Source organism: Zootoca vivipara, chromosome 4 (genome assembly GCF_965207765.1).
Source record: "Zootoca vivipara chromosome 4, rZooViv2.hap1.1, whole genome shotgun sequence".
Classification (NCBI taxonomy): Eukaryota; Metazoa; Chordata; class Lepidosauria; order Squamata; family Lacertidae; genus Zootoca; species Zootoca vivipara.
In genome coordinates, this window is record NC_142587.1 from 28,939,710 (window position 1) to 28,967,016 (window position 27,307).

General features: G+C 43.9%; 1 protein-coding gene across 3 annotated transcripts; it reads right to left on the minus strand.

Annotated features, from left to right (window-relative positions):
- Positions 1–2,687: 2,687 nt before the first annotated feature.
- On the minus strand, positions 2,688–25,158 carry IL18R1 (interleukin 18 receptor 1). 3 transcript variants are annotated; one of them, XM_060273407.2, is made up of 12 exons: positions 24,528–25,028; positions 24,240–24,322; positions 22,376–22,464; positions 19,639–19,867; positions 15,213–15,390; positions 14,211–14,361; positions 13,162–13,227; positions 11,564–11,708; positions 8,291–8,427; positions 6,782–6,943; positions 6,319–6,477; positions 2,688–3,707 (listed from the first exon to the last, which is right to left on the minus strand). In XM_060273407.2, exons 3-12 carry the CDS (start codon positions 22,431–22,433, stop codon positions 3,376–3,378), a joined length of 1,617 nt encoding a protein of 538 aa, XP_060129390.2. In that variant the 5' UTR covers positions 22,434–22,464; positions 24,240–24,322; positions 24,528–25,028; the 3' UTR covers positions 2,688–3,375. The 3 variants fall into 3 exon arrangements, with proteins under 3 accessions (XP_060129390.2, XP_060129391.2, XP_088523739.1); XM_060273408.2 differs by lacking the exon at positions 24,240–24,322 and having other exon boundaries at positions 24,528–25,158; XM_088667613.1 differs by lacking the exons at positions 24,240–24,322; positions 24,528–25,028 and adding an exon at positions 24,025–24,164.
- Between the last annotated feature and the right edge of the window lie 2,149 nt (positions 25,159–27,307).

Genomic DNA, 27,307 nt, shown 5'->3' on the forward strand with positions numbered 1-27,307 from the left:
CCTGGATCAGAGTTTGGAATGAGGAAGGAGAAGCTGCGCTGCCAAACAAGTTGGAAAAATAGACATTTTTAAATAAAGCTGTGCTCGATGGATGTAAGGATATATGATTTTGGACATGATTGAGAATCGCAGAGCCAGGAACGGAGAACTTTAATCGGAATGTGGAAAACACGAAAACAACAAGAGCAGCAGGAATGGAACATTGGAAATATGCTTCAGAGGTCCAGACTATGGGGAGCCCGGAAAAAAATTAAGAATTAAGAATTTGGATTACAATTTGGTGTTGTTTTCTTTACTTTATTGTTTTTAATTGGAATATTGTATTTGGAATATTATAATTGGCTGTTTGTATTGGAAAACTAATAAAAATATTTTTTAAAAAAATACTCTGGTGAGAAAAAGAAGAAGCGAGCATCTGCCCTACGGAGGCTGTGGTTAATGAATCAGAAGCCCACTTCCTGCGCACCAAGCATAAAACCACAAGGCCCAGCATTTATATGATTGTGGTCAGGTAAAATGTTGTGTGCTTGGCCCTTGTAGACTGCTGTTGAAGCTGGAAATGGGTGCAATGGGAATACAACAATCTCTCATCAATAGGCAAGTTAAACTGCTTGCTATAGAGAGCAGGGAAACTAATTGACTTGTTTCATACCAAACAATGGATTATAATCCCATCCTTGAACCTTGCCCCAGCTATTCAGACTCCTGTTCCCTGCACCAACCTCCAATTTCTTTTTTTCCAATGGCAGGGTTGCGATGTGTCCTCTTTTTCTAGGAGAGGTCCTCTTTCTCATGGGTATGCAACATTAGGGATGCCATAGCAACCCATGTAGAAGTAGAAAATGTTGTAACAAAATAAAATAAAAATTCCTTCCAGTAGCACCTTAGAGAAATGTGTCCCCTTTTTTGCTCTTCAAAATATGGTGACCCTACCAACGAGGATTGCACATTCACTTGTTGTGCACCAGAGTCCTGCAACTTCTCTGTTTTGGCATTTCGACTTGCTCCTCTTGCATCTCATTGAACTTCTTTGCTCTTGTGCTTTCTTCAGGAGTGCTGTAGTACATACCGTGTTTCCCCTTTTTTAAGACACCGTCTTATAACATTTTTTCATCAAAAAAACACACGGTGTCTTATTTTCAGGGGATGTCTTAATTTTTTAATTATGTTTTTATGGTACCTTAAGGCCTCCTTGGCCGGGCCGGGCCGAGGGCTCGGGGTGCTGCTGGGTGCTCTGCATGGTGCTGCTGGGCGCTCTGCGCAGCAGCAGCAGGTTCCAGGCACTGAGGTGACAGGTCGCTGGCTCTTTGCTCTGCCCAGCGCTGCCGGGCGCTCGGCGCTGCGGAGCGCTCCGCCCTGCAGCCGCCGATTCCAGCGGCGGGGCGGCAGGTCTCCTTGGCCGGGCCAGGAAGAGGCCAGGCCGCTGGCTCGGCGCTCCGCCCGCTGCAAGACGCTCCGAGCGCTCGGCGCTGCAGAGCGCTCCGCCCTGCAGAGCGCTCCGCCCTGCAGCCGCCGATTCCAATGGCGGGGTGGCAGGTCTCCTCGGCCGGGCCAGGAAGAGGCCAGGCCGCTGGCTCGGCGCTCCGCCAGCTGCAGGGCGCTCCGCGCACTCGGCGCTGCGGAGCGCTCCGCGCATTCGGCGCTGCGGAGCGCTCCGCTCTGCAGCCGCCGATTCTGACGGCGGGGCGGCAGACCACCTCGGCTGGGGCAGGAAGAGGCCAGGCTGTTGGCTCGGCGCTCCGCCCGCTGCAAGGCTCTCCCAGCGCTCGGCGCTGCGGAGCGCTCCGCCCTGCAGCCGCAGATTCCGGCGGCGGGGCTGCAGGCCTCCTCAGCTGGGCAAAAAAAGAGAAAGAGGCTAGGCCGCTGGCTCGGTGCTCCGGTCTGCAGCCGCGGCAGGCCGATCCTATGCGGAGCGAACCTTTATCTGCCCGCGCTTCAGCATGCGGGACCCGGGAGACGCTGCAGCGGGGAGAAACTAACTAAAACAACAACAGGGGGACGAAGAGCGTGCGGGGTGGCAGCAGTAGCGGAGGTGGCGATAGCGAGGCTGGCCACCCTCAGGAGCTCTATCCAGGGCCGTCTTAGGTATGGCTTATTTTCGGGGTGTGGCTTATATTTCTCAAATGCTTGAAAATCCTGCTACGTCTTATATTATGACTACGTCTTAAAAAGGGGGAAACACGGTATATGTACAGAGAGCAAAAATGGGCAGGTGAAAAAGGCTTGCGGCTTGAAATGGCAAAACAGACTACCTCCTAGCGAGTAAACCCAGTCAGGAGGCACCTTGCTACTTGAAAATCAGATTGTGGACAGTTGGTACAGTACCAGATAATTGCAGGAAGTTTAGCCATTCTCTGCATGCTTGATACAGCACCAAGGTATTATTGCAACCAAGTATAATACTATTGACATTTCCTTTTTATTATTCAATAAACCTGAAGACAGACCGCTAATCCATCGTGGTTTATTGTAGCTCCTTATCAGATTCAGCAACCTCTGGTTTTAAAAGTGAGATAACAAACCAAGGCAACATATATTATATTTCTACAAATATCTTGTTCCCACCCAGCGTGCCTTTTGAAAGTAAAGATACCACCACAGTTGGCGTGTGTGCACACATGTGCAGACATTTATTTTTTGGAAATCTCTATAGACTGCAGTTTCATAAAAAATACAGCAAGACAATATACAGCATACAAAACTACTATAAGATTTATTTATTTAAGCATTATAAACACCATTTAAAAAAAAATCAATAAATACAGGTTGGTAAAAATAATTTCACATTGCAAAGGCTTGTCTGAATATTACAATTTTAGGAGAATGTATAAAAGAAGGCAGGAGCATTTCCTGCTGATCCTCTCTTGGCAAGGAGTTTCACAGGACAGGGTCTGCAACACTGAAGGCAGCAAACCTATGAATGACATCTGTCCATATAAGGAGACAAAACATTCTCTATTGAGTCCTATGTTGAGTCGGCTTCCAGAGAGTGCTGCATCTACTTAAACAGGCATCCCCAAACTGCGGCCCTCCAGATGTTTTGGCCTACAACTCCCATGATCCCTAGCTAACAGGACCAGTGGTCGGGGATGATGGGAATTGTAGTCCAAAACATCTGGAGGGCCGAAGTTTGGGGATGCCTGTACTTAAAGGTCACACCCTACATTTTCTGACACATTTTGTTTTGGGGAGATTAGAGACAAATCTCCCCAAATATAGCCACTCTAATTACAAACAGTCAACAGCCTGTAGCAATATCTTGTTCTAAAAGGGACTCTGATATATAGCTAGCAGCCTTACTAAGATGAAACCTGAGTGAAGCCCATCAGGGGTGGCTGAATTGGTCATGCTCTGTCCTGGAATGTACGGTACATCTCACAAAATAGCTGGTTCCTTCATTGAGGAGGGCTTAGCAGGCATTGCATAGCGGAGCTTCTTCCAAAACCTGGAATTTAAAGCAAGTGACTTCTCTTCTTTCCATTTCACCACATGGCTCGGTGAAAGAAGTTTCAAAGACTTGGGCAAGAAATCAAAGTCACGTATAGGCATATATTCTATTAGTATCACTTTAATGTTCTTTTCAACCAAGGCCTTGTGAAGCCCAGTTTCAAGTTCAAACATGACTTTGTCAGAGATGTAGTTCTTACTCAGTATAATGATTAATCTTCTACTTCTGTCAATATATGACTGGACGTCATCGACAGCAGCTGCAGGCAGAAGAAGGAGCAGTTATAATGGAAAAATCTGAAATAGCATTGTTCTATTAATACATTACATGAATTGCGAACATGAGAAGCCTGTGGAAATGTGCTAATGCTGTCTCTTCCACCACAAAGCAGCATGGAAATGTTTAAAATGAATTATTTCTAAGTTTAGAATACAGATTTTTGTGTGTGTGTGTGTGTGTGTGTGTGTGTGTGTGTAACAATACAGTGGTACCTCTACTTACGAATAACTCTACGGTACTTACGAATGTTTCTACTTACGAATGGAGCTCCGTCCGCCATCTTGGATGCGGTTTAGATAGGATTTTTTCTACTTATGAATTTTTAGATAGGGTTGCTTCGACTTACGATTTTTTTCTCTCAATGCATTCCTATGGGATTCGACTTACAATTTTTTTCTACTTACGAATGTGCATTCGGAACGCATTAAATTTGTAAGTAGAGGTACAACTGTATACCTATATCACATTTTACAGCTGGAGAATTCACTGAGGCACAATAATAAGTGACTAGCCCACAATTAGTCAGCGAGTTCATGACAAAGAATTCTTAAGCAAAAATTCCAGTAAACAGCAAATAGTGAGTGATTCTGGGCATGTGCAGAATGCCTTTCACTCACAACCAAGCAATTCCAGCCTCCCCCCCCCACAAATCCCATACTTAGAATTAAAAAATTAAAGTCAGAAGTCAATTTTCAACTAAGAAGTCTATTTTCAGCATCAGGACAGAGTCCTGGAGTCAAAGAAGAAAAGGGCAGGTTGCAAATGACACCGGACATTTTCTTTTGCCCTTGATGAACTGCACAACTCTAATGTGACGTTCTGAGGTTTCTGAGAAACTGCGAGGAAATGACTTCTACAAAGGCAGGAAGGCATGTGGGCATGTAAACTGCAGAACTCCATACCAGGTCTGCGATATTATCAGAAGCAACTCATTCTTCCTTTAAATCAAGACCACTTGTTAACCAAACTAAAAAAACGTCAACTACTATGGTCACAGATTCTTGTAATAAACCATCAGCACCATAGCTGCCAAGTTTTCCCTTTTCTCACGAGGAAGCCTATTCAGCATAAGGGAATTTCCCTTAAAAAAAGGGATAACTTGGCAGCTATGATCAGCACCGCTCTCCAGCAAAACAAACATCTATGTCACCCTTAAAGGTAAGCAGGGGCAAGGACTCCCCCAGCTCTGGTAGGCTTCCCTCCCCTTCCGTTACAGAAGGACAAGATATTACATCTCCCCCCCCCCCACTAACAAACATGTGTAATGTCCTGCTGGCTGCCAGGGCATGCGTGCAACCAATGCCCTTTCAGACAACCAGGCCCTGCCCACCGCCCTCCAAGAGGAGGTCATCCATTGGCCAATTTGAATTGAAGCAGCTGGCGGGAGCTTGAGCCAGGCGGCCAAGGCCAGCCACCCGGTAAAAGGGGTAAGCGTCCATTTTTCCTCAAAATCTGAAAAGCGCCGTAGAATAATGCAGCAGAAAGAAAAGGCATTCCTCTTCTCCAAAATCTTAATATATCCGCCAGATCTAATGTAGCAGGGGACTCTTGTCTGTCAAAATTGGTAGTACTGGGTGGTCCAGCTCATTATAAGGCGGTTTCATATATCCAACGTTCTCTCTGGACCTCAAGGACGATGGGGGAAGTAATGTCAATCAAAGCCCAAGAGCAGATAGTTGAAAAGATACAAGCTGATGAGGCTATTTCTTCCAGCAAGAAATAGTTCTTGTCCAGACTTCTGAAACGATTGGTTCCCTTGGCAAAACATGACTAAAGGGGACACAGCTGTGCAGTGCGAATGGTATTGTTTTTATTCCTTTGTAGATGCAATCTGTTTGTTTCCAAACAACTCAGCATGCACAAAGATGAGTTAGAAAAAATATAAATTAATGGTTTGAATTATGAAAATATCGAAGTCAGTTGGATCCAAGTCAGAGTTCATTAAATATCTGAAAATTATGAGATCTTTTTCTTTCTTCTAATGAGCAACTAGATTTGACTTGAGTAACAGATTTCTTCTAACATAGCTCCTAACTGCTCAAGTACACCTTGCATGGCTAAATTCTGCTACAAAACACCCCTCATTTTGGTATGCATTTTCAAAAAAGAATCAGGGTTAACACCCATGATAAGGGGTTATTGGTGGACCTTTAAAGCCCTAAATGGCTTCAGCCCTGTATACCTGAAGGAGCATCTCTACCCCCATTGATCATCCTTGACACTGAGGTCCAGCTTCAAGGGCCTTCTGGTGGTTCCCTCACTATGAGAAGTGAAGCTACAGGGAACCAGGCAGAGGGCCTTCTCAGTAGTGGCGCCCGCCCTGTGGAACATCCTCTCATCAGATGTCAAGGAAATAAACAACTATGTGACTTAGAAGACATCTGAAGGCAGCCCTGTATCGGGAAGTTTTTAATGTTTGTCATTCACTGTGTTTCATGCTTTAATGTGTTGGAAGCTGCCCAGAGTGGCGGGGCAACCCAGTCAGTTGGGCAGCATGTAAATATATTATTATTATTATTATTATTATTATTGGAAATTTTTGCATGTTGTCAAAAACTACTCAGTCAGACAGTAAGAGCACATCCACCTACCTCCTCCAGGAGAGATATCCCGTTCAAAGATACACAGTTTGTATCCAAAATATTTTTCTAAAATTGTGGGCAATATGTCCAGTGCAAATTTTCTCTCTTCATCACATATGGGTATACAGTCTTTCAGGTAAGACACAAATGCATCATATATTTTCCCATCTGGAAAAAATTAATTCACCCGTGAAGTATTTATGTGTTCTGTGTATTTTTTAAAAGACATTCCTTGTGCAATTACTGGAACTAATTGTGCACCTTCTGCATTTTTTGAAGGTAGCCACTTATCTTTCATTCCATGCAGCCTAATAAAATGAAAGCTCCTTCCCTTTGCAACTGGGGAATGGTGCAGCAGAAAAGCTTAAAGAGCAAATACAACCCTGTCTACCTCCCCAACCAAGTTCATTTTTGTTCAGGCAAAACAGCTTTCCACCCACCCCACCCTAAGCCAAACCTTACTGTGTTTTACCTCCGATTGTTTCATCCTTTCCTGTGACATCTCTGTACAATAAAACAAGGTCAACTTTGAATATCACAGACAGAATGGCCACAAGAACAGAAACAAGGGAAAGCAACATCACTGCGATAATTCCAGGGGTAAAGATGCGCAAGGGTAAGTCTCGATTCGTTTCTGGAAAACAAAAGGAGGCAACACATGATTGAGACAGAGCCCTCCAAAGAAGTACTCTTCTCAAGAAAAACTTCAATAAGTCTATCCCAAGGGTAGCCAACATACCCCTGCCGCCACAGTATTACTTCACTATACTTCCCATAACCCCCCTGGCTGAAGCTGATGGGAACTGGAGTTCAACAACATCTGCAGGGCACCACATTGGGGAACCCTGGTCTATATTGAGGCTGGAACACTCTGCTATTAAGTGTTTGTTTGCCCAGTATGTTTTTAGGCAGAAAAAGGGATAACGCATGTTGTCGAGCCTCTTGCTTCTGCCCCAAGGTGTAAGCAGGATCCTATGATCTAAGCCCTGTTTCGGGAAGTTTTTAATGTTTGATCTTTTATTGTGTTTTTAATGTTCTGTTGGGAGTCGATCAGAGTGGGGTATAAATAGTATATTATTATCATCATCATCATCATCTATCCTCAGTTCATGAGCTCATGCTTCGTTTGCTCTCAAACTCTAACAAACTGAGCCTCATGAAATCCATTTGTTCTTGTTCATTTATAAACAAAGCGCCCCCCTCCCAAAAAACCCCAATGTTTGTTGAGATAATGTGATTCTGAGGAGGAGCATTTGAAAGAGAGAACTGGTGGGTGCTTAACACTTTTTCCCCTCCCCACCAATTCTTCCTGACAAGCTGTCTCCACAACAAGACTGCATGAGTCAAAAGCATGTCTGAGGGAAAAGCATGTCTATTACAATCTCAGACCAAGATCGCCAAGAAAAAGTAGCAGCCCTGTATGTGTTTGCTACTACAAATGTTTGCCTGTGCTGAGAGATCTGGCACTAGTCTTTTTCCTGGATTACGCCAACACCAGAATGCTAGATCCAGCTAGGGAACTATCACTTAATTTTGTCAGCTAAGAGAAAAAGCCGCAGGCAGAAACATAGAATCATAGAATTGAACAGCTGGATGGAACCACAAAGGTCATCCAGTCCAACCCCCTGCAATGTGGGAATCTTTTGCCCAAAACGGGGCTTGAACCCACAACCCTGAGATTAAGAGTCTCATGCTCTGCTGACTGAGCTACCCTTGCCGTTGCTATTTCCCACTTCCTTTCAAATAAGGTAAACTAATTCTGAAAGAAGGGAGCACTCAATTGAAACAGAAATACCAAGTACGATACTGTAGTATTGCACAAATTGTTGTACTATCCAGAGGACTACTTTTTAGGCTTCCACACAAAAGCTCTGATTTTCCTTGCATGAGTGCTTTGCACTTCCGTTGTATCTGGTCCACAGACGGGCCCCAGTTAATATTCTTAGTGGGTGCCAGGCATTAGATTAAAACCATACAGTACCTTTCTGCAGTGTAACTATTTGCCTTTCAGAGTAACCAGCTGCCAAAAAATTGCAGGTGTATGAAAAATTGATGTCCGCCTCTTTAACGCTCTTGATCCACAACTGCTTCAAAGAATAGTTTTTCCCTTCTTCTTGACTGTTAGAAGAAAAGAAAAGAATGGGAGACGTCTTTCATTGTAATATAATTCCAGGAGACAAATCTTCAACGGCAGATCACTGAAGAAAATCTGAGAATCACAGAATCATCGTCCAACCCCCTGCAATGTAGGAATCTCAGATCGAGAATCCATAACAGAAGAAGTGCCCTTTGTGACTGAAGAACACAAGGAATGCAGTGTGCTACAGTAATTATTTGAGAAATAAACCACCCTCTCCAACTAAATAAATCTTCTCATTGCAGCTTCATTGGGTACTTCCAAACTAGAGGCTGTGCCCAATATTAGCAATGCTCAGAGTAGACAGATTGAAACGAATGGACCTGATTAACTTGGGTCCATTAATTTCAAGGGGCACGCTCTCAATTTGATTAATGTTGGCTACAACCCTAGATATTTAGTGTGGCATTTCTATGTTTCCTTCAGTCACTGTTTATGGGGGAAGTTCTGTCATGCACAGGGATGATCCTACCATAGTTCACACAATCTTTGCAAGGCACTAAAAAAACCTATATACCACCTGTTTTGGACTGCTTACCCACTATACATTTAAAGGGAGAATCCTGGGAATTGTTAATGGTACTGGGAATTGCAGCTCTGTAAGGGAGTAAACTACAGTTCCCAGGATTCTTTGCAGGGTAGATATTTGATTTATATGTGCTTTAAATGTACGGTGTGTATGCCACTTACAGGCAAAATGGAAAGAAAGAATATGACATGCAAAGTCCAAAGTAAAACAAAAACACTTAAAACCCACAATGGTTAACATCACAAGCCAGCAAATGCCAAGCTGAAGTGAGAGAGGTTTAGTGAATCCCCATGCAGGGATAGCTAATACGGTAGCCTCAAGATGTGGTTTGACTACAACTCCCATCATTCCTTATCATTGGCCATGCTGGCCCAAGACTGATGGGAGTTGTAGTCCAATAACATCTGGATGGGACCACATTAGCTACCCTAGCAGCAATGCAATACTGTATTGATTTAAAAAACCCTTTTCAGTATTGTTGCTGTTCGCTTTTATTATTATTTTATTGTTTAATCTTTTTGTAAACTGCTTTGAGGTTTTTTGGTTTGTTTTTATAATCAAGCAGATATAATGCACAGATAATGCAGACAATATGAACATTAAAGAAAGGCGGAAGAGACAGTGAGAGGAATGCAATGAACGTAAATAGGCAGATAGTTGCAGAGAAGAGTGCAAAATTGAAAGCGATAACTTTGTTGTATTGTGCACCTTCCCGATTCTCTAGACACTAGGTTGAATCCAGGCTCAGGGCATCTACACACTAACCCATTTATAGCACCAAAAATGTAGTTTTTCCTCAAACTGGAACAATCCATGTGAACGTCCTGCTTTCAGTCTAAACTGATTCTAGATCCTGCCGTGGACAAGGATCGATACACATTTGAAAACCTTCCTATTGTTCTAGGATTCAGCTCAGTACATAACACTTCCCCTTGCTTAGGCAATTCACACCTTTTTCTCCCTGCACCTTCCCCAGGTAAATGGAAAGGCAAGTGGTGATTGTAATGGTGGTGTGGACACACTTTCCATTGCCAGGAATGCCTTGCCTACCTCTGCTTTCAAATGGACACTCTGAGGGGTAATGCCGAATCAATCAGCAAAGAGCTTTTATTTTCGGAATGAAACCAGTTTCTTCAAGAGCAATAGATCAGTGATTCCCAAACGTGGGGGGGGGGCTTATCAAAATCTCAAGATGGAGTGGTGTTTTTTATTATTTAAAGAGTCCAATATAAGTAAAATACTAACAGTCGCAAAATTTCAACCCTAAACTCATTTCCTATTCTTATCCTTTCACTTTTTCCTAAGCCATCTCTTCCTGACATCTTAAACACAGCATCCTTAAGTATCCTTCTTGGAAATTATTGGAAACAACCGTCTATTTCCTGCCTTTAGAGTTCATTTTAGGATTCATGGCCAAGTCTTGAGAAGTAAAAGGAAGCGTTACTTATTGTTAACCAACATATGTGACAAAACAAAGATTCCTGCCATAAGAGGGATCTTGAGAATCCAGGGGCAGAGGAGGGGGGGCAGTGGGGCGGCGACCATGGGTGGCACTACTGGGGCGTGACAAAATGTAGGCTCCGTGCTGCCCCAAACGGTCTGCCCGCCGTCTCCCCCTCAGCTATAAGGCGGCTGAGCGGCTGAGCGGGAGAGGCAAGCAGAGTCCTTGGAGGCCCTGTGGAGCATCCTGCCCCAGCTCGCCCCGCCCCGCAGGTGAATGGTCCCGCCCCCCGGGCAGCTGGCCCCGCCCCTGGGCACAGGGCACAAGCAACACCCCAGGCGCCCGATCGGCTTCCTCCGCCGCTGTGAGAATCTAATTCTACTATCGCCTCAAATGCTTCTACAAGGATAAAATAAAAGGTGTGTCCTGAGAGCAAGAACAGGAAGAGAAAATCTAACATTTAAGCTTCAGTCTGAGGCTTGTAGCATCATCAATTCATAGAGATAAAACTAGGAATGAATGGGACAGATTGTTCAGAAAAGAGAAGTGGGCTTTTTCCTTATTATTTCTAAGTGAATCGGATGGAAAAGGGGTCAGTCTCACGCATCCCTGCTTTTTACAGCTCTGGGGGGTGATGCGTGAGACTGACCCCTTTCTCATCCGAAGCTGGTGTCTGAGTTTGCTTCTTTCCTCTTCCTTCCCCATCCCTGTTTTCCTTTTGTGTTGTGTCTTTTTAGATTTCAAGTCTAAAGGCACAGACTGTTATTTTTACTAATAGGTTAGTCACTGTAGGAACCTTTCTAACTGAAGACTGGGATATAAATGCTTTGAATGGATGGATGAATGAATGAATGTCAAGCCTCCTCAAAAAGAGTTAGCATGGTCAAGGACACAGAGATTCTCTGTTCCAAAATGTACAGCCACATTCTCCTTCAAGAAGTATAGCTCCCATTGCTATGGTTCTGAGAGAACAAGGCTGGCTATTAAACACCAGTTTGTGTCTGCTGTACAAATAAGCCCTATGGTTATATTTTATTTTAGCTGGTTAGGTAAGAATGCAAGACAGAGAGCACAGGAAATCACAACATGCCAAGGATTGCACTATATAAACATTGATATACAGTATTTTTCTACCAACATTACTTACTAATGGTATTCCATTTCATATGGCAAGTCGTTGTCCTCATAGCGACCTATCGTGTCATCTTGGTGTGCCCAATAAAGCAGAAAGTCTCCAACTACAGTGTTAGAGTAACCCAAAAAAGCTGTGCAGTTGAGGATTTCCTTTTTACCTAAGCAGAACATGTTTCAAAATTAATAATTTAGGGGGCCTTTATTAAATACACCCAAATGCTATTAGAGAGGAAATGATTGCCTGATTTGTTTTTATTTATTTGTGAAATTTCTAGCCCACCTTCCACTATGTAGGCCCAGGGCAGGAATACAAACATTCCTAAAACTATATAACCAAAACCCCGCCGGGTGGTATCTAGCTAAGTCATACTCAGAGCAGTATTCCCTCGATTATAGTGGTTTAAGTTCAAGCACATTTTCCTCACAGCAGACCCATTGAAATTAGTGGACTTAAGTTTGTCATGTCCACCGAATTCAATGGGTCTACTCTGAATATAACTAACAACCCACACCTTAAAACAGGCATCCCCAAACTTCTGCCCTCCAGATGTTTTGGACTACAATTCCCATCTTCCCCAACCACTGGTCCTGTTAGCTAGGGACCATGGGAGTTGTAGGCCAAAACATCTGGAGGGCCGCGGTTTGGGGATGCCTGCCTTAAAAGTAAAAAGTCCTCCAGCTGCATCAAAACAGGCAATAAACAATACTAGTTGAATGGCTCTGTTAAAATCCTCACCCTTTCCCAAAGGTCTGGGAGCAGTTGCTTTCCTTCCAACTACTATGATTTTGTAGTCCTGTATATTAAGTTTTTAAGGGTGTTTGCTCAAGTTTTTTCAAGATTTCAGAAGGATACTGCCTCGTGAGGAAACCACCATGGGTTGCCATCTACCACAGAGATGGAATGGTTCAATTAAATACAGTGGTACCTCGGGTTACAAATGCTTCGTGTTACAAACGTTTCAGGTTACGGACTCCGCTAACCCAGAAACAGTACCTCGGTTTAAGAACTTTGCTTCAGGATGAGAACAGAAATCGTGCGGCGGCAGTGGGAGGCCTCCGTTAGCTAAAGTGGTACCTCAGGTTAAGAACAGTTTCAGGTTAAGAACTCTGGAACGAATTAAGTTCTTAACCCGAGGTACCACTGTATGCAGTTAAAATGTCTCCCATAAGCTTCTTGTGCAGATAACGGCTATGAAAACTTGCACTCTACAGGGCCAACCAAAATGATGAATGGATTGTAAATAAATAATAATGGTTTGTTTGGGTTACGGCAGTTTTGTGTTTCAAATCATCATAAGCCACTTTAAATTTATTTTGTTATATATATATATATATATATATATATATATATATATATATATATATATATAACCTGTAATACATGCATGCATGATCTGCAATAGGCAGTCCACATGGTTCATGAAATACCTCTACTCTGTCCCCACAGAGTATCTCAGGATGTAGTGTCTTACCCATCTACATATTTTGGGACAAATGTGGCAATGCCTGCTGTCTTCACTTGCACGCCACACAACCAGCCCATACAACCACACACACTTACACAACTAGCCTTACAAAACGTTCTCTCATTTTAGAGAAAGGAAGAGGTACCTATTTCTGTTAGGATAGTATAACTTTCAGGTCCAATTAGCCCAGGCTTTGCGATTTCCTCAAGACCTTGGGGATGCAAAACAGCACGTTACTTAAGCCAGCCTTTCCCCTAACAGTTCAGTCTAATGTTGACATATTTGAAATTGGGTGTTTAATTGTTGTTACATAATTTGAAAGTGACATTATTATTATTATTATTATTATTATTATTATTATTAAACAAGTGCATAGCGATTAAGGCTAGATGCCTTTAAACAGTCAATCAATGTCCTGCAAAAAAAGCGGTGACGGTTGCACCAGCAGAAAACAGAAGAACAGTTTTTCCGGATACACACACAGTTTCAAAGATGAATCTTCAACAACGATTGAAATATCCACATAGGTACATCAAATAACAAAGGATCAGCAGACACTGATAAGTGTAAAGGATGCTGATCCTTTGTTATTTGATGCACCTATGTGGCCTTAATCGCTATGCGCTTGTTTAAAGGCATCGGACCTTAATCGCGATGTTCTGTTACAGTGAGTGGTTACGCTTACTATTTTGATTTAATGTACTTTGAAACATCACGTACGTACTATTTGTTATTGTGAAACACTACATTATTATTGATTATTCTTTATTAGCCATGTGTTGTTACCGAATGTTGATGGCAGCTGAGCCTACAGAGAGAGGAGGCAGAGGGTCTCCAGAAACCAAAAGTTAGGCAGACTGTAGGCCCCTTCCATGTATTATCCGCCTATAGCCACGAGCCCCAGCTCCCTTGCTGTTTTTACACATGGGAGACCCATTCATGTGGAAAACACCTGAAGGTGCTTGTGTGAAGCCTGCACCCCAGTATCATGTCTTAAAAAAAAACACCCTAAAAATCAAATACTGAGTAAACAGCAGCATTGCTAAGTCCTTAAAAGATTCAGAGCACAGCCTCGTGCCACAAATGGGCATAAAATTGACACCTGCTAATATGTATAGGGCCTCCTGGTAAATTGAGATTAAAAGGGTTTAATGCAAAGCAAACTATTGCCCTATTTTTCGCTCCGCCTCTCACCTTCTTTCACTGTTAGTCCTATTGTCTTGGTAGCATTGTATCTCTTTCCTGCATGAACAAATGACTTCACGCATGTGAAGTTTCCAGAATCTCCCATTGTTAGCATATCGATAGACCACTCCTCCTTTGTTTGAGGGAGCTTCCTGCAGTCCTGTTTAAAGTGGAGATGTTCCAAAAGGTCTTAGAAGCGGCATAAAACTATGAAACACAGTACATGAACAAGTACGCAAACAATGTGGCGAGCCATCCCTCCCCTTCCATTCTACCTTCATTATCTTGCTCTAAACTGCTCGTCTTGATAAATATTTCGTCACAACCTTGTAGTTAGTTGCATGCAGTGCTTTTTTTTCTGGAAAAGGGAGGGGAAACTCACCACAAAGTTTGTTTGTTTCTTCGTTTGTTTGTTGCAGACCCAGTCACAGTTCTAATACACCCCAATCCCCAGGAAGTGGCTAAATGTAAGATGTGATTAATAAACGGGATTAGAAATGGCCACAACTTTATTGATTACAGATATAGGTGGATTTTTGGGTGCATATCCGTTCCAGCCCCCCCCCCTGGGACAAAAAATAATAATAATTTATTTTTTTAAAAGGTAAAGGTAAAGGACCCCTGACAGTTAAGTCCAGTTGCAGACGACTCTGGGGTTGCGGCGCTCATCTCGCTTTACATGTCGAGGGAGCCGGCGTTTGTCCAAGGACAGTTTTTCCAGGTCATGTGGCCAGCATGACTAAGCCACTTCTGGAGCAACCAGAGCAGCGCATGGAAAATCCGTTTACCTTCCCACCGGAGCAGTACCTATTTATCTACTTGCACTTTTTGGCATGCTTTCGAACTGCTAGGTGGGCAGGAGCTGGGACTGAACAACAGGAGCTCAACCCCTCGTGGGGATTCGGATCGGCAAGCCCAAGAGGCTCAGTGGTTTAGACCACAGCGCCACCCGCGTCCCTTTTAAAAAGGTAAGGGAACTCAATTTCAAGAGAAAGTTGTGTTAATAAATACCTTGTACCATGTTATATTGGCAACATTTGCCTTGTGGTATATATCATTGCATTTCAGGTGATAGGCTCTTCCAAGAATTCCATGTATAGCAGATGACACGTGGTTGGCATTGAAGCAACTTGTTCTACTTCTTTGGAGGACAGTCAAAGACCATTTATGGGCAACGTGTGTTCCATTGCTGAGAGGAAGGAAGAAGCACGTGTGTGTATGTTAAGGTGGCTTCCTTTATTTTCTTACATCGCTTTCCTTCCATGAGAGAACCCATCGAGGCCAGCCCAAGGCATATTTTGACACCTGAGGCAAACCACAAAATGGCGGCCCTCCCCGGCTAGCAGAAAAGGGGTGAGTGAAGCGCTACATCAGGAACAAGGGTGGGAGGAGACCAGCGGCACCTCCTATTTGCCAAGAACCTGCTGGGGAGGACACCAAGAAGGTGGCAGATCTGGGCTCCAAGGAGCACACCACAGGCAGCGCAAGTGGGAAATGTATTCCTTGAAGGCTGGGTCAGCTGCCCCTGTAGATCCTGCTCCCTAGGTCATCTCATCATGCCACATGGGGTGGGTGGGCCAGCCCTAGAACCCATGACACATTAAAAGCCATTTACACAGACCAGTTCTCTCACAAGGACAAAACCACATTCACATATTTTGCATCTGTAGTGGTATATTTGAAAATGGTTTTTTGGGCAGAATTCCCAGGAATTTAAGCCATTGAAAGTAGGAAACCAAAAGCAACGAACCAAAGCAAACAAAATAATTCATACATTATGTGTTGGGGTGGGTGGGTAATTTGTTTATTATTATTATTATTATTATTATTATTATTATTATTAGTTTTTAGGTTGTTAACAGTCCTGCAATTTCAGGTGAAGGGTGGTATATAAATGCAATAATGATTGTGATAGCTCATCATTATCACAATACAGTGGTACCTCGAGAAGGTATCCACTCCAGAAGTCCGTTTGACTTCCAAAACGTTTGGAAACCAAGGCATGACTTCCGATTGGCTTCTGGAAGCTCCTGCAGCCAATCGGAAGCCGCGTAAACTATGTTGGACATTTGGGTTCCAAAGAATGTTGACAAACTGGAACACTCACTGACTTCATTTCAAGGCATAGAATCACATACTCAAGTGAGGTCTCTGTGACCTAATTTGTGACAGCCACAAGAACCAAGGTGTCAGTAAAAGGGGCAGGAAGAAAACAACAAGCAGCAGCCCAACCCAAGATCTTTGGATAACAGTTACCTATCTTGACTTTAGCTCGTGGGTCATTTTTAGATTTAAAAAAGCCATCTGAAAACTGAATTGATAGATGCCACTGAGAAAGTTACGTGGGACTCCAGATGGCCAAATAAAGCATTTTCTATAAGGCAAGGGTAGCCAAAAATGCCTCCCGTCTCAGCCCTTCACAGTTGCTCAAAACAACCCAGATCTCTGGCTCCTTAAACTCAGACTTAGGACTCAGCTATACAGCTGCAAACAAAATGTATTAAGTGTGTTTTAAGTGCAATATGCAATGTGACACTAGATGGGGATGGTGAGCCTTATGGAAAATTCAATGTATTTTTAAGAACGCTTTATTACAAAAAGCATTTTCAGAGCAGTTTTTTAAGTGTGTAGAGATTCCATCTTAGTCTCCCTGCAACTCACCAGGACTCCCTTCATTACCGACCCTGCATTTGGATTATGTTTGGACCTGGACTGATTCCCTAGACCGATTCAACCTCAGTATGTTCCGGTCACTGCTGTACCATAATCCCAGCTCTCATTGGCCAAGAATTTTGGAGAGGAAACATGCCTCTCTGGAGTGGCACCCAAGCCCTTGAGAGCACCCCTAGACAATAACATCTACAGTCACACCTCGGGTTAAGTACGCTTCAGGTTGAGTACTTTCAGGTTAAGTACTCCGTGGACCAGGAAGTGTTTACTTCTGGGTTCCGCCACGCACACATGCGCAGAAGCGATCTGTGTGCTTCGCGCATGCGCAGAAGCGCTCTATCAGTGCCTCGTGCACGTGCGCTATCACCACTCGGGTTAAGTACTTTTCGGGGTGCGCATGGCATCCCGGAACCAGTTAAGTACTTAACCCGAGGTACCACTATAGAAAAAAATTCCTTCAGTAGCACCTTAAAGACCAACTAAGTTTTTATTTTGGTATGAGCTTTCGTGTGCATGCACACTTGTACATGCACACGAAAGCTCATACCAAAATAAAAACTTAGTTGGTCTTTAAGGTGCTACCGAAGGAATTTTTTTCTATTTTGCTTCGACTCAGACCAACACGGCTACCTACCTGTAACCCAAGGTACCACTGTAAATGTTAATTCTTTTCATCTATAATACTGTCTTATTTATTTTATAGTACAGTACATTGATTATTGCCTTCATTTTATGGATCAATGGTCTCGTTAGATAGTAAAATTTGTGTTAAATTGCTGTTTTAGGGGATGTTTTTTATCGTCTGGAACGGATTAACCCACTTTCCATTACTTTCAATGGGAAAGTTCGCTTCAGGTTAAGTATGGATTTCCGGAACCAATTAAGTACTTAACCTGAGGTACCACTGTATTTGCTTCCAAGTCCTATCATTCACACAGGAGAGTGTTCCGTGTTGTTGCTAGGCAGCAACATCATCTGTGTGTGTATGTGGTACAAAAGCAATATCGTTTGCTCTGCACATTCAGGACCAAAGGGACATAGCGCTGGACTTCCCACGGTATGGATTTGGGTGAGGGAGCATCAATCACAAAAACTCAGAGCAATAAAGAAATAAGATCCAAGATCCAAAATTCATGCCACAGTAAACTGATGGGTCACCATGCCATGTAAATTTGGGTTTGTGGGTTGCCATCCCAAAAAGGTTGGGAACTAACATTAAGCGGTATATAAATAAATAAATAAATAAAACAACTGGTTCCAGAATGGCATCCAGATGGACGCTTCTTGCATTGAGAGTAGCACTAAACCAGAAATCCCCATCTAGCTTTGTTTGGAAGCAGCCCAGAGGCCCCTGTTTGGCCCCTGCTGGAGCTCACTATGCTGCATTAGTTCTGGTCCTGGATCCAACCATTCCAGGCACTTCTTACTGCTAGAGTCCTCATGTGGTTTGTGAGTGCCCAAAGCCAGCTCTCCTATTGGAAACCATGCAGCTGCTGTCACCCATGGTTCGCCGAAGGGGTGCCGCCATGCTGGCTACATGAGCAATCTGCAACACTCTCAGTCCGGTATTTTGCAGCATGTGTCTCTGCCACGCTCACGTTAAGGTTCAAACGGGGTCATCCCCTTGATGATCCAGGAAACATATTGCTTCAAGGAGTTGCCTAATCCAGAATGCATAACAGGAAATGGCCCGCTTTCAGAAGAGGGGAAGCTGGTAGTGCTTTATTAACTGAGAAGGAAGTCAAGGAACTCACTGTGAGGGCTCTCCTTACATAGTTGCCTTTCTCTGTGTTGAATGTCACATTGTTGACATTCACAGTGTAGCAACCTGGGGGGGGAGCCTTCTTGGTAGTGGCGCCCGTGCTTTGAAACCCGCTCCACACTAAGATAGCTAGTACCAATGTTGCTGAACTGTCAGCACCACTTAAAAAAACTGTTCCATTCCGGCTAAAGGGTGGGAAGGCAGTGTGCATGTGTGACAGCCGGGGACCCCCCAAGCCTTGCCCTGTTGCGGGGGTGGGAAGGGCAAGGGGATAAAAGCACTGATGTCTGCCTTTCTACTTAATCAAATGAAAAGATTCCAAGAGCTCTGGCCAGGTAGTAGATTAATTTTTAGAAAGTTTTAAATTGAGAATAATGAGACAAATTCCAGTAGCAATCCAGGACAGCTCTAGTTTCATAGTTTCAAGGTCAAAGCGTACCATACATGAATGGTACCTTGAAACTATGAAACTAGAGCTGATGAAGAATAAACTGAAACAGGGCCTTGTACTGGATTTCTAAAAACTGGATTGCTACTGGAATTTGTCTCATTATTCTCAACTTAAAACTTTCTATCTACTACCTGGCCAGAGCTCTTGGAATTTTTTCATTTGGTTTTCTCAACTCTCCAAGGACTCCAATTTATTTAGTATTTCTACTTAATCAGCCTTTTCTTGGGAACTGGGTGTGGAGGGTGGGAGAGGGAATAGTAGAATCGTAGAACTGGAAGGGACCACAAGGGTCATTGCAAGATTTGGAGGGGGGGAATGTGACGGCAAAACAAAACAAAAAGCCCTGAGAAGGTTCAAACCCTGGTGTTTCCAGGTAGAGCAGGGAGAAAACCCAGCCTGAAAGTTTGGAAAGCCACTGAGCTAGAGGAAAGGCAGCTTCCTATGCAGATATGGACTGCTGTACATCTTCTTTACGTGAAAGGAAGACCTGGCAAAAAAGGGCAAGTCCTCCAAACATCTCTGTATATACTCCTCTTGATACATATCCCACCTACCTGGCATGACACTTATAGTTTCCAGTGTCATTCAGCACAGCTGGCCAAAATTCCAAGTAAATCCCGCTCAACTCAGTTCTGTTGTCTCCTTGAATTAATGTCCAATCTCCTCCTTTTTCCTTATACCAGTGTACAGCATAGCCTCTATCTTGTTCCACCCCGGGACAGCATTTTGAAAAATATTCTCCTTCCAGAATGTTAATGATTGAGCGTATCCGGCAAAGCTGACCTTCAGAGTGTACACAAAGAAACAAATAAATGTGGCCTTTCTAGAAAATTGGGGGTGGGTGGGTGGCAAAAGAGCACATCTCATTCTTGGAGCTATGCTAATGCTAGCCCTGATTTTAAAAAATTCCTTCTAGCTTCATGAAACACAGACTATCTTTCCACTTCTTTGGTCTGACTACTGAGACAGAAAACAGAGTATGCTGCAGAGCAGTGGCACTATTCAAACAAAACAAGAAGGCAATGGCAATGCAGCTCTGTAAAGGGATGGGCCTATGTCCCTGTTTTTGTTTGTAGAGGATCCACAATATCTTGCATGTTTGTGCAATGCAGCATGAAGCTTCTAAGGAAGAAAAATATGCCCTAGTGCAGGCACAGGCAACCTTGGCTCTCCAGATGTTTTGGAACTACAACCCCCATAATCCCTAGCTAACAGGGCCAGTGGTCAGGGATCATGGGAGTTGTAGTTCCAAAACATTTGGAGAGCCAAGGTTGCCTATGCCTGCCCTGGTGTATGGAAGATATGGTTAGCAGGGAGAGGTGAAGCTGTGTAGGTGCTTGACCAGTATTTGGAGGCTGTAATGGTCTAGATGAGGACCAATAAACAGAAACTAAATTCCAACAGAACAGAGGTGCTGTGAATCAGTGGCACCACATCCAGGAATTAGGTAGAAGGTGACCTGTTCTAGATGCACTTGCACTTCCCCTGAAAGAACAGCTTCATAGTCATAGCTGCCAAGTTTTCCCTTTTCTTGCGAGGAAGCCTATTCAGCATAAGGGAGTTTCCCTTAAAAAAAGGGGAAAACTTGGCAGCTATGTTCATAGTCTGCAGGTAGGGATGCAGGTGGCGCTGTGATCTAATCCACTGAGCCTCTCGGGCTTGCCAATCAGAAGGTCAGCGGTTCGAATCCCCGTGACGGGGTGAACTTCCGTTGCTCTGTCCCATCTCCTGCCAACCTAGCAGTTTGAAAGCATGCCAGTGCAAGTAGATAAATAGGTACGGCGGCGGCCAGAAGGTAATCGGCATTTCCATGCGCTCTAGCTTACGTCATGGTGTTCCGTTGTGCCAGAAGCGTTTAGTCCTGCTGGCCACATGACCCGGAAAGCTGTCTGTGGACAATCAGAGTGCTTTCTAACTGAGGAGGATGGGAAGATAGTCGTGGCTATTTATGTGCAGGAAGAGAGGGACAGCAGGCATGGAAAGCAGCTCAACACAAGTTACAGGGGTAGCCTGGTTATTGTGATCCACTCTCAAATAACCTCCAGTTTAGCTACTGCAGTGCACTCTACGAGGGGCTGCCCTTGAAGAGGGTTCAGAATTTGCAGCTAGTGCAACATGTTAGCCACCTGGGTCTGATGTTTCAAGACTTCATGGCACCGGTCCTCAAAGATCTGTGCTGGCTGCCAATTAACTACCAAACCCAGTTCACGTTTTTGGTCCTGACATGTAACTCCCTAAACTGCTAATACTGTACCACTGCTAATAAACTCCCTAAACCCAAATACCAGAGGGACCCACCTTTCCATATATCAACCTGCCCATGGCTTGAGACCTGCTTGGTAGGGCCAGCTGGTAGTTCCAGGCTTGAGGTAAGCCCAGGAGGTCTCTAACACACCAAAGGGACTTCTTGGTAACAAGCCTCACAGTTGTGGAATGCACAGCCCCAAGAGGGTTGGGTTGCTGCCAAAACTCTTTAAGCATCTTCTCATCGGTGTTTCCCAAAGTTGGGTCTCCAGCTGGTTTTGGACTACAACTCCCATCATCCCGAGCTAGCCAAGACCAGTGGTCAGGGATGATGGGAATTGTAGTCCGAAAACAGTTGGAGAGCCAGGTTTGGGAAACACTGTTCTAATCATTGCCTTCTTCATAGGGCATCTTTAGGTAGAAGTAGATAGCTTACAGAAATAGGTTTTATTTTACTGCATTGTTTGTTTGTTTGTTTGTTTGTTTATTGGTTTATATATTGTTGAACTCTGTCCCGAAGATCCTAGGACGAAGGGTGGGATACAAGGTTTTTTAAAAATAAAGTTCGAACTACGCAGGGTGCTTGGCGGGACAAGCGCACTCAACTCAATATCAAAGGTTAGTCATACCCAGAGAAACCCATTGACTTCAAGTTATTTAAATCCACTTATTTCAAGGGTTCTGCTCTAAGTATCACACCACCCAACACTGTAATTCCTGAGAAATAAAAATGTGTGCTTTCAGTGAAAATGACATTTACCAATAATAGAACCAATACACTGAAGGACAGTGAGATTACTGAGTAACCACTTAGCATTTACAGTTGGTTTTTTAATTAACGTCTGGAAATGTTTCTGGGGGAGTTTATATGAAGATCCAGAAACAGTGACTTATCGTCTATTCTTGATTTTATATATATATATATATATATATATATATATATATATATATATATGTGTGTGTGTGTGTGTGTGTGTGTGTGTGTGTGTGTGTGTGTGTGGCTTGCTAAACCTTGTCTAAAGAGAGGAAAAACTTAGTTATACTTACCTAGACTGGCACAGCTAAGAACCATCAGCAGAAGAACAGACAGATTTCCAACATACATTTCAAAATTAATTTGAGTTGCACCTTCTTTTCTGGAAGAAAAGAAAAGAAAAAGCTTGAGTCTTTGATTTTAAAAAGCAGAGACTGGATTTGCAGGCTGTCTGATTCGCCAGTAGAGGTTTTTATGTAAGGATATGAGTAATGTGAGAAACAACTAAAACTGGAGTTTTTTTTAAAAAAATGGGAAAGTTATTACTACATAAAAAGGAAATTTTTGCATATTTGGGTATGACTCATTCCGTATTGCTCATGGCTTAATGATTTTGCTGAATATTGAGAATTACAATCACATTCTAGATATGCCTTCTAGACTTTAGAGATTAAGCACACTGACTTGGAAGGCAGTTGGGTCCTAAAGCTGCAATACTATACTAAGCATCAAGTGTAGCCACACTGAGGGTTTTTAACAATGCTTTATTCTCCTGCTTTAAGCTAAATAATCTTCCTTTCCGCAGAAGTTTACATCCTCCCATCTTCTGTCATATCAATGTCCACACACTTTTTTTTTTACACTGCACTTTTTACTCCACATTAAACTCCTTGTGTGGGTGCAACTTTGGATCCATTGTGCTCAGTGTAATTTACTTCCAAACTGGAGATTAAACATACCTATGACAGGCCATGTGGTGCAGAGGTTAGAGTGTTGGACTAGGGTCCTGGGAGACCCCGCTCAGGCAGGAAGCTCAATGGGTAACTTTGGGCCAGTCACTGTCTCTTAGCCTAATCTACCTCACATGATTGCTTTGAGGATGAAATGGGGAGGTGGAGAATTACCTCCGAGCTCCTTGATGGAAAGGTGGGGGGGGGGAATAAAAGAAGGAACCATGCGGAATTAGATCCGAGCACAATCCCAAGGGTTGGTGCTGACCTTTAAAGCCCTAAACGGCCTCGGTCCTGTATACCTGAAGGAGCATCTCCACCTCCATCGTTCAGCCCAGACACTGAGGTCCAGCACTGAGGGCCTTCTGGTGGTTCCCTCACTGCGAGAAGCCAAGTTACAGGGAACCAGGTAGAGGGCTTTCTCGGTAGTGGCGACCGCCCTGTGGAACACCCTCCCATCAGAGGTCAGAGAGATAAACAACTACCTGACTTTTAGAAGACATCTGAAGGCAGCCCTGTTTAGGGAAGCTTTTAATGTTTAATAGATTATTGTATTTTAATATTCTGTTGGAAGCCACTCAGAGTGGCTGGGGAAACCCAGCCAGAGGGCAGGGTATAAATAAAAAATTATTATTATTATTATTATTATTATTATTATTATTATTATTATTTGCAGACATGTGCCTGGATCCCACTGACCCGACAGCAACAGTCTAGAATGGGGTCCCCAAAGGCCTGGGGGCTGGATGCGGCCCAATCGCCTTCTCAATTCGGCCCGCAGGCGGTCCGGGAATCAGCATGCTTTTACATGAGTAGAATGTGTCCTTTTATTTAAAATGCATCTCTGGGTTATTTGTGGGGCATAGGAATTCGTTCATTATTTTTTTTCAAAATATAGTCCAGCCCCCCACAAGGTCTGAGGGACAGTGGACCGGCCCCCTGCTGAAAAAGTGTGCTGACCCCTGGTCTAGAAGTACCGTTAGCCCCTCTACCTGCTAACTTGGGCTGCTTTCAGATGGTCTCGCTGTTTTGTGAGTGAGCGTCAAGGAGAGAGCAGCAAAAATCAGGCTGCTCAACTAAAGAGGATTTGTCTGGTATCTCAACACACTGTCCCCTATCCCAGTTGACACAACGTCATATCATTTCCCCGCAAAAAAAAAAGAGAGAAAAGAAACAGTCAGTAAATATCAGGAGCCTTGTAACCTACCTGGAAACTCTGTGCAAAAGCAAAATCAGGAGAAATGCTCAAACTAACAAGTTGTCTGGAAGCAACAGCAATGCAAATCTTTCCTGTTTAAGCAGAAGAAAAGTCCTACTGAGCGCATGTTTAGGATTGGGGCCTCAGATTTCAATGGGTCTTAATCCCCACCCTCCAAAAAAAAACCACACAAAACTGTACAGCATTTTGATTGCAAAGCACACAACACGTCAACTACTACCACTTGCGCGACCATATAACCGAGATTGCAAGAGGGGCGAACTGCGTGCGCCTTACCTTATGGAAACCAAGCGGACTGGAGAATCGGAGTGAACGAGGGAGACGCGGCCAGCTCCTTCCTACCGAAAACTTAGCGCGTCGCTTGGAAGGCAGATACAGTATAGCAACAGAAAACAAAACCCCAGCAGCAAAGGGAAAACATTCTCTTCCAAACCGTGAATTTGGGTACCTAGGCGATGCAAGCCGGCAGGGGGCTCCGTGACCAAGGCGGAAGAGGGAAAAGAAAGGATCGGGGGGGGGGCGGTTCTTCTTTTAGAAAGAAAGAAAGAAAGAAAGAAAGAAAGAAAGAAAGAAAGAAAGAAAGAAAGAAAGAAAGAAAGAAAGAAAGAAAGAAAGAAAGAAAGAAAGAAAGAAAGAAAGAAAGAAAGAAAGAAAGAAAGAAAGAAAGAAAGAAAGAAAGAAAGAAAGAAAGAAAGAAAGAAAGAAAGAAAGAAAAGAAAGAAAGAAGCGGCAGTGTTGAGGTTTAGGCTTGCTTGGAAGTCCCGCCCTGTGACCCAGATGCGCGCGCGTGTGCGCAGCAACCGCAGCTAGTTACGCGCTAAGGAAAGTACAGTACTGTACTGTATTCGGGTTCCCCCCTGCCAAGCGAGGAAATTCCCAGGACGAAAGGTTCAACTGCTGCTGCTGCTGCAATGGAAGAGAAGCGCGCGGCACCTTGCTCTCCTATGCTTGGGGTGGCGTGGGGGCCGGGGGGGGGGAAACAAATGCATTTCCCTTCAGTTTCTAGTTAATGCAGGTGTTGCTTTAAACCACACGACGGCGCTGTTCTCTTGCAATCTAGCCATCAGTTGCTTGTAAATCTCTTTGAAGAAGTTAACTCCCCCCCCCGCCCCCTTAGCGGTTGCAGACTTTAAATAAAATAAAATAAAATAACTTTTTTTGTGGGGGATAGTAAACCCTGCCCCACGTAATCAATCACATGATGCAGCACACACAGACTATTTGAATGGCAATATCCCTAAATTTTGGGGGTGATCCCTTCAAATATTTTATTGGGGGGAGGCAAAAGAACCTCAGCCCCTAGGAGTTGGCTCCTATGCCCCCCCCAGTCGGATTTAGGGGAGCACGGCTAGTTCAGTCGCACAGGGGAGCCACATCTATTATTTAGAATGGAGTCTTAAAAGCAAAAATCTGCCCTTGTTCCCTTATGGGGTACACAAGGGCCTTATTGGGTTCTCCATCGGTCGGAGAATATATAACAGAGGTCAACCAGAGAAGTTTGAGAAGCAAAGCCTTTATTTTTGCCGTTGCAACAGGGTCCTTCCCCTCATGCAGGAGAACAAGGAAGGAACCCAGAACAAAAGAGAACCTCCATTTTTATCAGTTTTCCCATCACCAAGAAACGCCCCCAATACATCATTCCTACATCACAGCTATGTAATCAATACCTCACAAAAAAGGAGGGTTCAAGGTAGAAATCTGAGCACTTTTGACACCTCTCCTAGTCCTCCTCTCACCCCTCCCAGGTGTGAATTCCTAAACACAAAGAAAAATGAACATTTTTGTAAGAGTTGATCACTGTCTTTTGTTTGGAGGAGTCTTCCATTGTGAATGAGATGGCTAGCAGTCTGGCGCCATTGATGGGGAAATGTCCAGTTGGCAGAGCCTCTGGCTGACAGGATTATGGCTCCCAAGTTGCTAGTCATGTGGAAATGTGTGTGTGTGATTCAGTGGGGTGGGGGAAACTCCTACAACAAGATGGATATCACTTTAATTCTGGTCAGTTTGGGAAAGTCAAAATGGTTTTCAGGCCTGTCTTCCTGTACTGTTTGCATGGTACATTTATGAACATTTCTTATATATGTGTGACCTCAAAATTCTTATAACAGGAGCGTGCATGCCTGCATTGGTGCCCTAACTGTTCCCCTCTGCCCCACAACGATGTCTTCTACTGAACTAAGGGGGCTGATGGGAGCCCAACAACTTCTAGAAAGCGCCAGGTTGAGAAAGGCTGGGTTAGAGACGAACATTTTGAAAGATCCAGGACAGCGTGCAATAATTTGAAAAAGAGGGGATGGAAAATTCCTTCAGAAGTAGAGCCACCCCCAACCTCTCATAACAAAGAAATGCAACTAGCGAATAATAAGGAGAACCCACACAAGTGACGCTGACGCAAAACCCCACACAGCAGAAGAATAGAAGCCTGGCCACCTGACCCCACCCCTCTCACTGCTCCCCCCTCCACCTCTTTCCCCCTTTTCTTCCTAACCTGACATTGTATATAACACTAATGTCTCACAACAAATGAAACTGATCTGTAGGAAATGCAACTTGAAAAAAGAGACAGTGCACGTATTTTTGTAAATTAAGAAATCTTTCATTTAAAATATATTTTAAAAAGAAGAAGTAAAGCGTGCAGATCATTCTGCTGTCTTGAAATTTAAGTGCTAGCCTGATAGCCACAAGCAACAAAGAACTGCAGGCCTGCAAGTCAGAGTGCTCCACCCTTCCCCTTACACCTAGCAAAGAAATGCAGCAGGCTGCTGTAAGAGGCCCGCAGCGAGCTAGTAAACATTCCTGCAAGCTAGTCCCGTTTGCCGGCTTATTTACAGCAAACCATATGCAGGATTTGCTGTTGTTGGCTTCTTTAAATGCCACCTCCATGGCATTTGGTATTCCACGTGCTTCCAAAAGGTAGTGTTGGGTGAGGATGGAGAGGCCATGTATTTTGCTCTCCATTTTATAGTTCCTTGCTGGTGAATGAGGTGCCTGAGAGACTCCTGCAGCCGGTCGTACTCCCCAATTTCCTCCATTTCCAGCAGAATCACTTTCACGGT

Coding starts and splice junctions, on each gene's coding strand:
- IL18R1 (XM_060273408.2), bottom strand. CDS start 22,433: ATGTATGTTGGAAATCTGTCTGTTCTTCTGCTGATGGTTCTTAGCTGT. Junction 14,362..15,212: donor CCAATATAACATGGTACAAG/GTATTTATTAAC, acceptor CACTTTAAACAG/GACTGCAGGAAGCTCCCTCA. Junction 3,708..6,318: donor GGATATCTCTCCTGGAGGAG/GTAGGTGGATGT, acceptor TTCTGCCTGCAG/CTGCTGTCGATGACGTCCAG.